General features: G+C 41.5%; 1 protein-coding gene and 1 long non-coding RNA gene across 3 annotated transcripts in view; one reads left to right on the forward strand and one right to left on the reverse strand.

Annotated features, from left to right (window-relative positions):
* LOC110291498 (uncharacterized) overlaps positions 1-139 on the reverse strand; it is a 133,360-nt gene extending 133,221 nt beyond the window's left edge. The window contains exon 1 of one of the 2 annotated variants that reach the window (XR_015046683.1): positions 59-139. This is a non-coding gene — a long non-coding RNA (uncharacterized LOC110291498). The remainder of the gene's footprint in view (positions 1-58) is intronic. The other variant, XR_015046685.1, reaches the window with a different exon arrangement.
* A 98-nt stretch (positions 140-237) lies between these two features.
* The window catches only part of Ahcyl1 (adenosylhomocysteinase like 1), a 33,947-nt gene continuing 20,455 nt past the window's right edge, over positions 238-13,729 (forward strand). Inside the window, 1 exon segment of the mRNA XM_085835580.1 lies at positions 238-631. Coding sequence (XP_085691706.1) covers positions 512-631 — 120 coding nt within the window. The 5' untranslated portion in view covers positions 238-511.

Consider the following 13,729-nt stretch of genomic DNA (forward strand, 5'->3'; position numbering starts at 1 on the left):
ACTCTGCTCAATAGGACTGATGGCACCACCTGGCGGCAGACAAGGTACAACTACTCACCCTGGGACGCTCATCACCGAGGAGCAGGAAAGGAGGGGCGGCTCCTGCGGCCCGGCCCAGCGTGGTGACGTCAGCAGAGCGCGCCATTTCTCCCCGCCTCTTTTCCCCATTCTCCTTGGGGCTGCCAGTACTTGACGTGGCGTCTCCGCTCTCTACCCTTACTTTGCGTGCGTGCTTGCGTGTGGCGGAGGTGGCTGCGCGGGCAGGTCGGAGCTGCGTGCTGTTGCTTCTGGGTCTTCTGTGGCCGCCGTCGCTGTCCGGCAGGCTCGGGTCGCGGAGCGGACGAGGCGCGCGCGCGCGGGTCCCAGGCCTTCGGAAGCCCAAGCAGCTCGGCGCGGGGCCTGGCGGGAAGGCGGGCGAGCGCGTGGCCGAGGGCGCCGCGCGGACGGGCGGGCGCCCGTGAGGGAAAGAGGCGGGGGCGGCGGGTTAGCCGCGGGCCGGGCCGGCCGGGGGATGTCGATGCCTGACGCGATGCCGCTGCCCGGTGTCGGGGAGGAGCTGAAACAGGCCAAGGAGATCGAGGACGCCGAGAAGTACTCCTTCATGGCCACGGTCACCAAGGCTCCCAAGAAGGTGCGGGGCTCTGGGTGGCGGCGAGGGCCCTCGCGGAAGGGGCGCGAGCAAGCCCCGGGCCCGGACTCGGGTAGTTCGGGACTTAGGGCTAGGGTTTGGGGTGCTCAGAACCATTGACACGATGTAGTGGGTGGCCGGTGAGCGGCCATGGGCCTAGCTGGAGCCAAAGAGGCCGCTCTGACCTCGCTTTTCTTTGTCCCTCGGCCGGAGTCCTCCTGGATCTTACTGAAGCCCGACAGGGCCAGGCCTTAAATTCGCGACTGACTTTTCCTGGATGGAGGGCCTTGAAGACGAGATTGGGAGGGGGTGAGCGACTCAGCTGACCCCTGTGACCTGTCCAGGGGATGAGGTTGTGCAGGAAATTTCCCCTCAGGTGAGTAGGGGAAATCAGGCAGCGCTTTTTCAAAGCATCTTCTTGGGGGAGAATTGGCCGTTTGATCAACAACTGCGTGATCGCTTAGGGGCAAGAGGAAAGAACCGTATGAACTGGTTTATGCAGCTGACGGTTCTAAAAGCAACAAGAGATGGAAAGGCAAAATGGTAATCGCCGTGCAGTTTTCCACCTGCTAGGAAGTATGTGAGAAAGGAAAATTTAGAGGTTGGTGACAGTAGACACTGTCATGGATGCAGGTTGATCGCAGTCATGTGAATAGATCATTTAGACATCCCTCCAGAAAGGAGCTTGGGTGGGTTGGAGAGGTGGGTGGGAAGAAATGATTGCTCATTCTTTACTGCACTTACAAGTTCAGCCTATTGTGCTGGGGGTTGAGCTCAAAGGACATCCTTCTATGGCTCTTGGAAAAGGTGATCTGAGGAGGGCTGAGTCTAACTAGCTTGCTCAGTGGTAGGGTCGGGGTCTCCAGTGCTTTCTGTCGAACCTTTGCAGACCTTCCTCTAACCTGGTACCCAATTAGCAGTAGAACAAGGAGGTGACCTTTCTGAAATAGTTCCCTCTTGTATAAAGTCTTTTCAGAATCAATCCTGCCTACAATATTTGTAGGGGATGATATAGATTCAGCCAAGCAAGGTTTGCAGAGCAGTTAATCCCCAAAGCTCCTGTACCGGAACTAGTTAAGCTGCTCTCAGTGCCTGAGAGGGCTTTATTTATTTTCCTCCAGGAAACTAATTGACTGGTCTCGAAAAGAAAAAAAAAGTCATTGCTGTGTGCTTTAGCTCTGTTTTCTCACAAAATTGAGAATGTCACCAATAACACCTTTAAAGGGTTTATAGAAGGTCCCTCCATCCTAAGGGATCCAGTTGACCTCATTTTTAGTGCTCTCATTCCCCAACTGCTTTGTTGGAGAAGTGACCTTTTGCAATCTGCACTATTTGAATACAAAGTTAGAGTTCTTACAAGCAAAATGTGTACGTGCAGTACCTCAGATGAGTTAAGTGGAGAGTTGGAAACCCCGATAGACTAACCCCCTGACTCTTATCTCTTGTCATAAGCCCACCTTCTTTTGTCTAGGTACTCCAGAGAGTAATAGTCATTTTTATTGTTCCTTTTTTTTCTTTCAGTGTAACTATATTCTTGCAAGTCAATATTGATAAGCCAAAATCTGTATTATACATTGTAAACTCCTGGAGGCCAGGACTCTTGGGTACCATTGTATCTATGGAGCCTAGCTTTGTCCCTTGAATGTAGTACTCAATTGTTAATTGGCAATCTGGCTAACCAGTACCTGAGATGCTGAATGCCAACGGCAGTAAATATCCCTTTTCCTCTGTCTGAAAGGAATATCACAAATGAGTATTATTGTGAAGCCAAGTGCTAATGACTTTAGAGACTCATATTCCATTAACTAAAATAAGCAAGTCTCTGCCAGGCGTGTGGGAGACCCTGTTGTAAATTTCCATTTGCTAATGTATGTGTCCTCATGTTATTCATCTTGTTCTTTGAGCTTTATTGTGTGGTATATACATTATACTTATATTAAGATGTATTATGATGACTAATTACCTTCCCTTAATGATGATGATAAGAAGCATTTACTTTGTTAATGGACCAGTTAAGGACTAGTCAAGGTCATGTAGTAAATTCTGGGTACTCTGGTTTTGGTTTTTTATTCCCTCTTAGGATTTCAGTTCCTCGACATTCTGACTTAGGTCACTCTTGAGCCTCTTCCATGTGGTGATAATGTGATGAAGTATGGTAAAGGTGAGGGTGCAGGTGGCATGGTACTGAATAGTGTGAGGAAAAGGTCTCTTTAAAATGATGTAGTCCGTCATCCCAAAGGATCCCAGCTCGACTGTAGACCAGTAGACCAATAATCTTTGAATCATTCCCATTCCTGAGCTCATGTGGAATTGAGGGCATTCCTGGGGCCATAGGTGACTTTAAAGCTTCTCTATCAAGTCAGCTTCTAGTATGCTTGTCTTGCCAGTTTTAAATTATTGTTTGCTTTGTTTGAGGTACAGTATATTATATGCCCATTCAAGCAAAAGCATATCTTATTCTCTAACTAAAATGATAGCCAGTTTTATATTGAATGTCTACTCTAGTACTATGGATATTACAGGGCTTGTTGGTTTGATTTAAGACTTGAATATTTGGCAGTCAAAAAGCCAACTATTAATTGGTATCCCCCTAAGTGAATAACTCTTGTGCCTCAGTTTCTGCATTTGCCTAGTAAATGTCTGTTGTTTGGAACAGGTGATGCTAGAGATATTTGGAAGTAAAGATAACAAGAGTAATTTTTTAAAGTATATTTTACTCCCTCCTTAAAATATTTTCATATATTAATTTATGGAGGGAGGACATGTGTGCACGGAGGAGTCAGGATAATTTACATGAGTCTAATCCGATCAAACTCAGGTTGTCAGGCTTGGCAGCAAATGTCTTTACCTGCTGCTGAGCATCTTGCTGGCCCTGTGTCCCCTCTTTTCAGTGAGCATTTGTTGTGACTTGTAGAGAGTCATAAATGCCAAATACTGAGTAGATAAAACTTAAGAAATAATGGGAAAGTATTGTTAACTTTGAAGGCTAAGATAATTAGTGATACAGATTATCATAAGCAACTCCATAAAACATCCTAACACCCAGAAGAACATGAAAAGAACCATAGTCTTGTCTCTTAGTAGACATGAGAAATAATGGAAGACATTTTTTTCCTGACCTAGAATTATAAAGGCAGTTTTCATGGGACCGCATTGATTGCTGTGGTATAACCTAACCCCCCAACCCCACACCCTGGTTTTTTGAGATAGGGTTTCTCTGTGTAGCCCTAGCTGTCCTGGAACTCACTCTGTAGACCAGGCTGGTCTCCAACTCAGAAATCTACCTGCCTCTGCCTCCCAAGTGCTGGGATCAAAGGCATGTGCCACCACTGCCTGGCTGTGGTATAACTTACATGATAAAGCTTATTCACAACTTATAAGTGGTTTCAGTTAGGATGGTCAGGAAAGCTTGATGTGAGGGCTCTTTTAGTAGTAAGGAGAAGTGTACATTGTACCACAACTGAAGGAGAACCCTGTTTAATGTTGGCAGTTACTCAAGACAAATCCAATACATTTGTGGTGTAGATAGTAACTGTCTTTGGAACTTCAGACATTGACATTGTGTCAGATTGTTGGTTTTCCATAAATAAACCCCAGTCTCTAATTTATTGATGAAAACTCCTTTGATGGACATGTTTCTCTAACTACCTCTCAGAATACTACCCTTTCTGTGAATTTCTGACATCTGAGGAGGAAGGACCCAGGATTCTGCTGAGTAGCATGTTAAACGGTTCGCCTAGGTTCTGTGTAGTTCTTTTACTGCTTTGTTGCCATTTAATCAAATTGTTAATGTTATCTTGATGTAGAAGTTTATTTTGAATTTTTAAAATGTAAACCCTCATCAGTGTTTCTAAGTCTAGAAAAGGTGACTACAGAGTATGTGTAGAAGGCAGAGAATTAGAATCGGTCTTACTTTGGCCTGTCTGAGGAAATGGCCTTTGGTAGTTGCTGCATTAGAGACTGTGCATAATGCTTCTTAATCTTTTGAGCCTTAATCTTTGAAGAATTTCATGAAATCATAGTTTCTGTCCTTAGGAAAAATCAGAAGAGCACAAAAATACATATTTACTTGTATAGGGTTTGGTAGGGCTGCCTGGAACTCATTCATAGATCCTAACCCTTGCTGTAAGTTGACAGGCTTCTAAGCATAGTATCTCTTTTCTTCATAGAGCTAGATTCTGCTTTAAAAGAAAATGTTTCTAGCGTGCACTTTGACTTTGAGGTTTGGAATAAAGCTGGGGCTGGTGGTATTGTTACCCTCCTCTTTGGGGCTTGTTATTGCCTTGAGAGTATAACTCAGAAACTTATACACAGAAACCAGACTTTGAGCAACTGTGGGTACTTTCTGAGCTCTATTTCTCTCCATAGGAAACTGTACTTCTTAAACTATTCTTGATACTGAGCTGATAAAGTATGAATTTTATCATTTGATTTCTCTAGGTAGAGCTTATTGACGTCGAGGACTGTTTCAGACATATAAGGTCTGACACACAGTACTGTTGATGAATGTTTATTGAGTCACTACTGTGAAGTGATTGTCCCCAGGAGAAAGTAAGGTCCAGTCACGTAGTGACTGACTTGCTTTCCTTTCTTACTGCCAGAGCTGTTTTTATGGATGGATAAGGCAGTAGCTAGGGACTGCAGGAGAGAACATAATGAGAGTTCAGTAGCTCTTTCTAGTGCAGGAAATGGAAGGGAAGGGAAGAGAAAGAATACATACTACATGGCCTCCTCATTAGCTTAGTAGTATGGAGACATAAAGCAGTCAGCTTAGAGCTATCCTTACTGTAATGAGGGATGCAGTTTGAAATTCTCACCATTGAAGCAAACATTTTAAGCACTGGGGACCCTCTGCTCAACGTTGAAACTGGTATCTTAGATTTAAGAAACTTTGTCCCCAGGTTGTTGCAAGTTTGAGGAATAATGAAAAGTTGGGCAGCAGGATTTGGAATGTATGTTAGGGCTCTGACAGTGTTAACAGCCTTGTTAGCAATGCTGAGCCATTTTCCCATCTTTCATACTGTGTGATGCTGGGTGTCCGTCCATTCAGCGGAACCAAAAGCTGAACTTGACAACCAACAGTCTGATGTGCACTTGTCCTTGAGACACACCTTTAGAGTTACAGTCTTCTGGGAATGAGCCAGTGCTGTCCTAACCATGAGCTCCTGTTCTCGTTGGCACTAAATTTTGTGATGTTTACGTAAAATGTGTGACTTTGACAAGATTTGGGGGAAAGGGAGTCTTTCAAAATTCCCTGTTTTGGAGAGTGAAATAAGTGCTTTATAGAGATGGCAGATACATGCAGTTACTCTGGTAACAGATTCAGTTTCCTGTTCGTGTCCAGGTGGTTCAAACTTCTAATTCAGTATTTGAGTTTTTAGTGCCAGCATCAATACCAGACTTGTTAGCAAGCAAGACAGGAAGATTCCCAGTGTTGGCTTGTTATGAAGAGAGTGACCCAGCTGGCTTGCTGTGCTGCACTTGATGAATTGTGAATTTTAATTACACTGATCAATACAGTGGCCTTGGTAACGGCCTTGTAGCTGCTGTAGAATCTGTTTGCTTCAGGGTTATAACAGAAAGAGACTAAGTTGATCGGGGACATCATGTTCTCACTGTAATAAGCTGTAGGCTAAGTCCAAGGAAAAACAAATCCTGGAGAGGCTGACCTCACTACACCCCTTCTCCAGTATTTCCCAGGAGGAAGCATTACTCTGGAGGTGGTTTCTGTTCTTATTTGCCAGCTGGGAGTAAATCAAGGTTGACAAAGACTTGGTTCTTAGCGTAAATGGGGTAAAGGACGCTTCCAGGTTCTAAAGGGCACATGGAAAACACTTGTACTGAGAAGTCCCCTGCCTGCTGGTCTGTACTTGGGAATAGGTGATTGATGAAACTAATCTTAGCCCTCTCATTCAGGAATTAGAACCTTTCCTATTTGGGGAATATGGGATTCATAATTACGCACATTCTTTTCTGATTCCATAGAGAGGGGATTAGCTGAAAGCTGGGCATGATTGGAATGAGAGCATATTGCCAGTTTTTGCTAAATTTGAACTAAACCATGTTTAAAAACAAATAAACAAAAACCATTCTGTCTTGTTTAGATAGACTCTCATGTTCTCCTAACCCTTTATGGATCCATCACATGCATGGTCTGTACTAACAAGTATAGTTGGTATTAAAAGTAGCTTCTCCACTTCCTTTCCCTTGTTTTAATTCGGAGCAAAGCTTATTTATCCCATTTATTTCCTGCATTTTTTGAGGTGCTTTGTCAAAAGCATGGCAAACTCAGTGTAATTGTTTGCTTTTTTCAGGTCCTCCTTAGATTGCTTGTTAAATCAGTACCTTTCGTGAGGTTGGAGTGTGAAAGATATTTGTCACAAAGGGAGTTTTTTCCAGACTATTTATTATTAGGGCTCTAAATTAGACATACTTAATTCACAGTAGGAGAGGACCTGAAGGTAGGGCAGCTAGTGGAGAATGGGTTGGCATTTTGAATGACCAAGGTGCTGGAAATTATTTTGAAATTAGATATTGGGGTAGGAGTGCAGCTACTATCTATATAAGTCACCTATTTCCCAAGGAAGAAATCTTTCACCCCATGTGAGAGACCAGAGAAATTACCTACGACTACTTTTCTCACATATTCAGAGTAAGTCTGCAGCAAAAGTCATGGAGCCTATTAAGTCAAGTTTGAGAAACTCCTGTTATAGGACCTCTGAGAGAGAGAGAGAGAGAAAACAATGTAAATCAAAGGGAAATTTGTTAACCTGAAGCCTGTCATTGGACCTAAGCTAATGATTGCTTGATTATTGCATATTAAGGATATGTTAGGGTCAAAGAAAGCCCTGAGCTGTATTCTTTGGACTTTATCTCCTAAACAGTCTTTATCAAAACAGGAAGGCCATTTATGTAAGAGTACTGGAGGGTATCTATAGAACAAATGGAGAACACCAGGCCTCTCTAAGCCAGTTTCATTTCTTGAGTCTAAATTCTTTTTGAAATGCTAAGTATAATTCTAACACATTGTACATACCCTTACCTCTAGTTTCTGGATGGTCAAGTCAGAATATGAGAGCTTGTTAGTTTATATTATAAACTCTTAGGCTGAAAATAATAGTATTTTAAAGACTTTGAGAAACATTTTGGTAAAATTCTGACTTCAGAAGAAAAGCACAGTATAGTATAGTTAATTATTGAAGAGTTACAGATTCAACTAGAGAATAGATCAGAAACACATGCTAGGGAGGAAAAGACAGAACTTAGAAAGTTGATGAAGCCGATGAGCCATGTTACCAGCTAAAGCCAGTGTTAATGTGGCTCTGGTGTTTGATGTGAAAGAATGGCCAGGCCTCCCTCAGGATGAGTGCTGCAGGACCAAGGGTGAAACTCCTTCGCGGTACTGAAAAAGAACTCAGTAAATGGATGGTTCAGTTGAGGCTGGATTCTAAGCTGACCTTAGGATCACCACAGCCCAAATGTTCCTTTACTTGAAGGAAGTTCTTAGAGAATTATTATTTAAGGTTTTGAGAACTTTCCATGCCCATACTGAAAGACTGCCAAATAAGGAGTATTATAAGAATGTTCCAAGCTAACTTTGTATAGAGACTCATGTCCCATTAACAGAACCTCATCTCTCCCCAGAAAAGTCAGGATACTCTACCTGGTTCCAGTTCTAATTGCTTTCTTGTGGGAAAACAGGAAGCCTGCTGCTAGCATAAGGATATTTCATGGTTTGTTTAGTGATACATTAAAACTGAGGGGTTATACTCATGTACCAGTTATCTTTACTTACTGGCTGGAGTGGTGGCTCAGCAGTTACAAGCATTCATTCCCCGCTTTTTCAGAGGACTGGAGTCTCATTCCGCCCAAGTCAGGCAGCTCACAAATGCCAGTAACTCCAGCTCCAAGGGATCCAAGACCCACATCTGTTCATACACTGAAAAACAAAAATAAGCATAAATATTTTTAAATGACCAAAGGAACTTTAAACCTCACTTCCTGGAGCTTTTAAAATCTATTTTACAGTTTTATTCAACCTGTAACCTAATACTCCAGTTTTTATTTTTCTTCATTAATTTTTTCAGCTTTTTAAAGATATAATGGGCAAAAAAATTAAATGTACTCAAAGGGTACAATGTTATACTGTGTTATTTGTACACAGTCAAGAAATGAATACGATCAAGCCAGTTAACATAACCATTTCCTCAATTATCTTTTGTGAGAAGTTCAGCACAGTGCTAACTTCACATTTTGTTGCTGAAAGCAGCTCCCTAGAAAGTACTCCCCCAAAGGCTCAGTTTTCAACCTGTCGGTCCAACAACCCTTTTATAGGGGTCGCCCAAGACCTTCCTGCATACCAGATATTTACATTAAGATTCATAATAGTAGCAAAATTATAGTTATGACGTAGCAATGAAAATAATTTTATGATTGGGTCACCACAGCATGAGGAAATTTATTAAAGTATCTTGAGTGGACTGGCCCTTGAAACAGTAGAGGACCGCTTTCCCTACCTAGTTCCAAAAGGAGAAGTGCTACTAAGCTTGTGGCTTGTTTGGGATTTTTGTTTAGTTTTTGTTCTTTTACATTTCAATGTCAAAGTTGCCTTAAGCAAATCACATAACCCCAGCTGCTACCCCATCCTGTTTTTGTATGCAGTCCTTAGATAATGCTAGTTTTTGAAAATAACAAATTGTTTTGTAAACCATAAGCTATTAATTTGAGACAGACAATATAAGTATAAAAGTCAAGGAAATCTGGGTGTTTAGAATCTTATTGCTTATTAAATTTTATTTCTTTGTATGTTTGTGGATAGGTGTGCATGTAGAAGTCTACCATATTTGTCCCAGGATTGAATTTTGCTCTGTCAGACTTGGTAGCATTCACCATTTTCCACTGAGCCATTTCACCAGCCTGATATTAATGATTTTATTGTTTAATATGCTAGTACATGTTGCTTTTAAACTTCTTTTCTCATCAACTTTAAATAAAAATTCTAATGTAGTACTCCCTATGTTTTGAGGATTGTTCTTTGTGTATCAGGAGTTTTTTAAAAATTGAAAATTGTTTAAATTACAGATATCATGGTAGTATTACATGTTGAGAAAATAGCTCTTGCAAAACAAAATTTAATGTTTATTTTGGTTTGCTGTGCAATATTAGCAAGAAAACTTGATCTTTGTGCTCCTGCACACACCACTGGCTAGAAAACAATAGAAGGCAGGGCTCAGGAAAACCCAAACTTGCATATGCTGGTCCCCACGGTAGATGGGTGGCATATTACACTCCTGGAGTGATAGGTAACTTTTGTTTTAAAACAACTCCAGAGAAGCCACAACTGACAGTCCTTCCCGGCTTTCTTGCTTCTTACAAGCCACATAAAATAGTAGTTTCATAATAAGTTTTTTATGTAAGCTTGAAGTATGAAAACTAAAATCAGCTGAAGCTGATCAGTAGGGGTTTTACTTTCTCTTCTCAAATTGAAAACATGTAACCCAGCTATAGGATACATTGTGAAAGGTCCCATTGGCTCCTTTAGAAATAATTGTGGTTGCTACATAGTTACTAGTTAACATGGGCTCCTGGAAGTCAGGTTTATTTTGTTACATTTTGACAGCTTGAGCCTATAAGCTTATGGGAAGCAGCTAATGGACAGCACTTTAAAAAAAAAAAAAAAATGATGTAGGTCCTGTCTGGTTAGCTCAGGGCTCAAAACACCAGTTCTCATTGACTTTACAGTCACACATTGGTAGCTGCTTATAGTTCCGCCACTTAAACACTAGTTGACAGACTATTTCTTCATCTCCAGTTAGACATAGTCTAGCCTTCCCAAATGCTGAGCTGACTCACAGCGTGATTCACTTACTAGACAAATGCATGAATTTAAAATGTAATTGATTTTTAAATCTCACATAAGCTGTACTTCAGACCAAAGAAGAAAAATTTGATTTTAAATATCATCTTCCTGTTGTTAGGTTACCCAGTGGTGCCAGAGAACCAAGTGGGCATCTTTTTAGATCTATCCACTATTTGTGTTTGCTTCCTTGTTAAATTTTCTTCCTGTAGACATTTGTGTGAAGTGTACAAATAGGCCTGTTTGTAAGCAGTTGACAAGGCTCCCTCTTTAAAAAAGAGCATCTCCACCTAGCTTGCAGTAGGACATGCCAATTTAACTTAAAGGTGCCATTTAGGATGTCATTGGCATAGAGAGAAAGGTGAATACAGTAAGCTAGCTTGGTCTTTCTCAGGCTAGCCTGGAATTTATGATCCTCCTGCCTTGGCTAGGATCACAGGTTTGTGCTGCCATAACTGTCTTCTGACCTGATTTTTAATACATGCTCTTTGAGTCTAAACAAAGTGACTTCCAAAGAGGGAAAGAATGTGCAGAATATTTTAGCATGATACCTTTTGAGGAAGTAAGAGAAGGAAAATGAGAATGTAAACATGTATTTGCTGGAAGAAAGCCAACACGAAAACATACGGAAGCCACTGAAAATTGAGTGAAGGGAAGTGAGCCTCTGGATACAAGTGTAAAGCTTGAGTCATGTCTGTTTTATATGTCAAGGTAAGATTTAATAGACGAGGGAAAACATGAAATGTTAAAAATGTTTGGAAACACAAATGAGCTCAGCTAGCACAGGACATCTAGGCTAATGTATCACATTGGTTGTGCAGGCTTCCAGGAAACAGTACTCAGACTGATACCCTTCCTGAAATGTGTAAGGACAGCAAGAACTGGAAAGAAATCTCCTTACCTTTGCATGTATGTCTACACTGTGGCACAGAATGTGGAGGTCACAGGACAGACATCGGTGTCAGGCCTTGCCTTCCTCTTTGCTTGAGACAGTGTTATTCACTGCTTCGTGTGCCTGTGAGACTTTTCTGCCCCCCCCCCCCCGCCCCCAACTCACATAAAAGCGAAAGGACAAAAACAAACAGTAACAACAAAAACCAGCCTTCTCACGTGGTTCTCTGATATCTGCTGTGCCCTCTGGCATATGCATGCTTCGCCTGCACATGTACATCATTCACAATAGTAAAATAAAATGTTTTTAAATATGCACATTTACCATTCTTTTGGGTTTTTTGAGACAGAGTCTCACTATATAGGTCTGGCTCTTCTGGAACTCATTATGTAGACCAAGCTGGTTCCCAAACCCACAGAGAGTCATCTGCCTCTGCCTCCCAAGTGCTGGGATTAAAGACGTGCACCTCTACCCAGCTTATTAGTCTTAAATGCTATAATGCTATTGAGATTTGGTAGGAGAGTATCTTAATTCACAGATGAATTCCAAAGAATTTATTAGAATTTCTATATTTGTACCTTATTATTTGCCTCTATTGTATGAAAGTATGCATGCACATATATGTGTGAGTGTATGTATATACCACATGAAAATTCAAAGGTTCATTCTAAATCAAAAATATATACATATTTATTATACTGTTCTTTTGAAGTTTTCTTTTGTGTTAAGAATGATAAGTCTGAGCCGTGGTGGCGCACGCCTTTAATCCCATCACTTGGGAGGCAGAGGCAGGCGAATTTCTGAGTTCGAGGCTGGCCTGGGCTACAGAGTGAGTTCCAGGACAGCCAGGGCTATACAGAGAAACCCTGTCTCGAAAAAAAAAAAAAAAAACAAAACAACAAAAAGAATGTTAGGTCTAAGGAAATGAAAGCTCCAGCAGCCGTGCTGGGAGAGGAGGGTGGCCAGTCCTTCCTAACACCTTACTAAAGTAATGCAGATGCTTTGTGGAACCAGAGTCGACAGTCACTAGTGCTAAGATGCCAGGAGATGCATGTTAGGAGGGATAGGCTAGCATGATATGAGGGTAAGGCAGTTAGGCTAAGTAGACAGTGTAAAGTTGGTCTGACTGTGCTGTACAGTATGTTGTCAATTGTGGTTTTTAGAAGATTAGTGAGGCCACCTCTGTGCTGCTTCAACACCTTCAAAAAAACAGAATAAAAAAAGCCATTTGCTATTTTTACCTTTGGTTGGCAACTGCTTGGTTGACTATAGGTTGAGACTGTAGAAGCCGGTGAAGAGTTGTCTCTTGAAGAAAAGGGGTAGTGGCTGATGGTAATACCACTTGTGCTTTGGGAAGTTTTCAAGTATTGTCTTTCATAGTTTCAGTGACTCAGCTATATGGACCTGATTGTACCTCATTCTTTCTCTCACTAACCTGCCTTGACACTGTATCACGTTGATTCTCATTTTGAAAGGCATAATTTGTCTGACTGTGGAATTGGATTCTAGTAGTGTGTTATTGGTGACATCCAAAAGGGTACAGTAGAGGAAGGATATGTGTGCTGTGATTAGTCAGCCTGCCCACCCACTCCCTCCTGGAAACTCAGGCCCCACCTGGGGAGACTAGAACTTAAGAAACTTGAGACAGAAGGAAGATGGAATAGCCAAAACCTGCTGGGTTTTAGAGAACATTTCTGTACCAGGAAATGAAAGAGGCTGAAGGGCCTACTTTGGCTTTGTAGCTCAAAAATTATCCTTTTTCAATTCGTCTTCTCTGATGTATGTGTTTGAGGGCAAGTTATTGGAAAGAAAGACCCCCCCTTTTTATTTATCTATTTATTTTATGTATTTGAGTGTTCTGTTTTCATGAACACCACAAAACAGAATCAGATTCCATTATAGATGGTTGTGAGTCAGCATATGGGTGCTAGGAATTGAACTCAGGAAGAGTACCCGATGCTTTTAACCACTGAGCCATCTCTCCATTCCTCCTTTAGGAAACTATTTTTATCTAACTGAAGTAAAAGATAGTAGACTTCGGTTTTTCTTGTTTGACAATATTACTATTTATTGTTGTTATTTTTTTTGGGGGGGGATACATTTAAAATAGGAATCAGACTGATCTCTGCTAAGACGGAAAAAAAAGATGCTATATTGGGGAGGGTAGCTGCCTGTTTTGACCTCTTTTCTATCCTCTGAAAGGTAGTGGCTGGAAGTAGAGTCTTAAAAGGAATAATTAGCTGGAAGATGTATGGAGAAGGGATTTTGAAAAGATGTAGGAACCTTAGACAGTGTTTTAATGTACATCTTAGTAATTGTCCTTGTTAAATTTTCTAGTTTCTGATAACCTTTT

This window comes from Mus caroli, unplaced genomic scaffold (genome assembly GCF_978045245.1).
Source record: "Mus caroli unplaced genomic scaffold, Mus_caroli_1 scaffold_3, whole genome shotgun sequence".
NCBI classification, from domain to species: domain Eukaryota; kingdom Metazoa; phylum Chordata; class Mammalia; order Rodentia; family Muridae; genus Mus; species Mus caroli.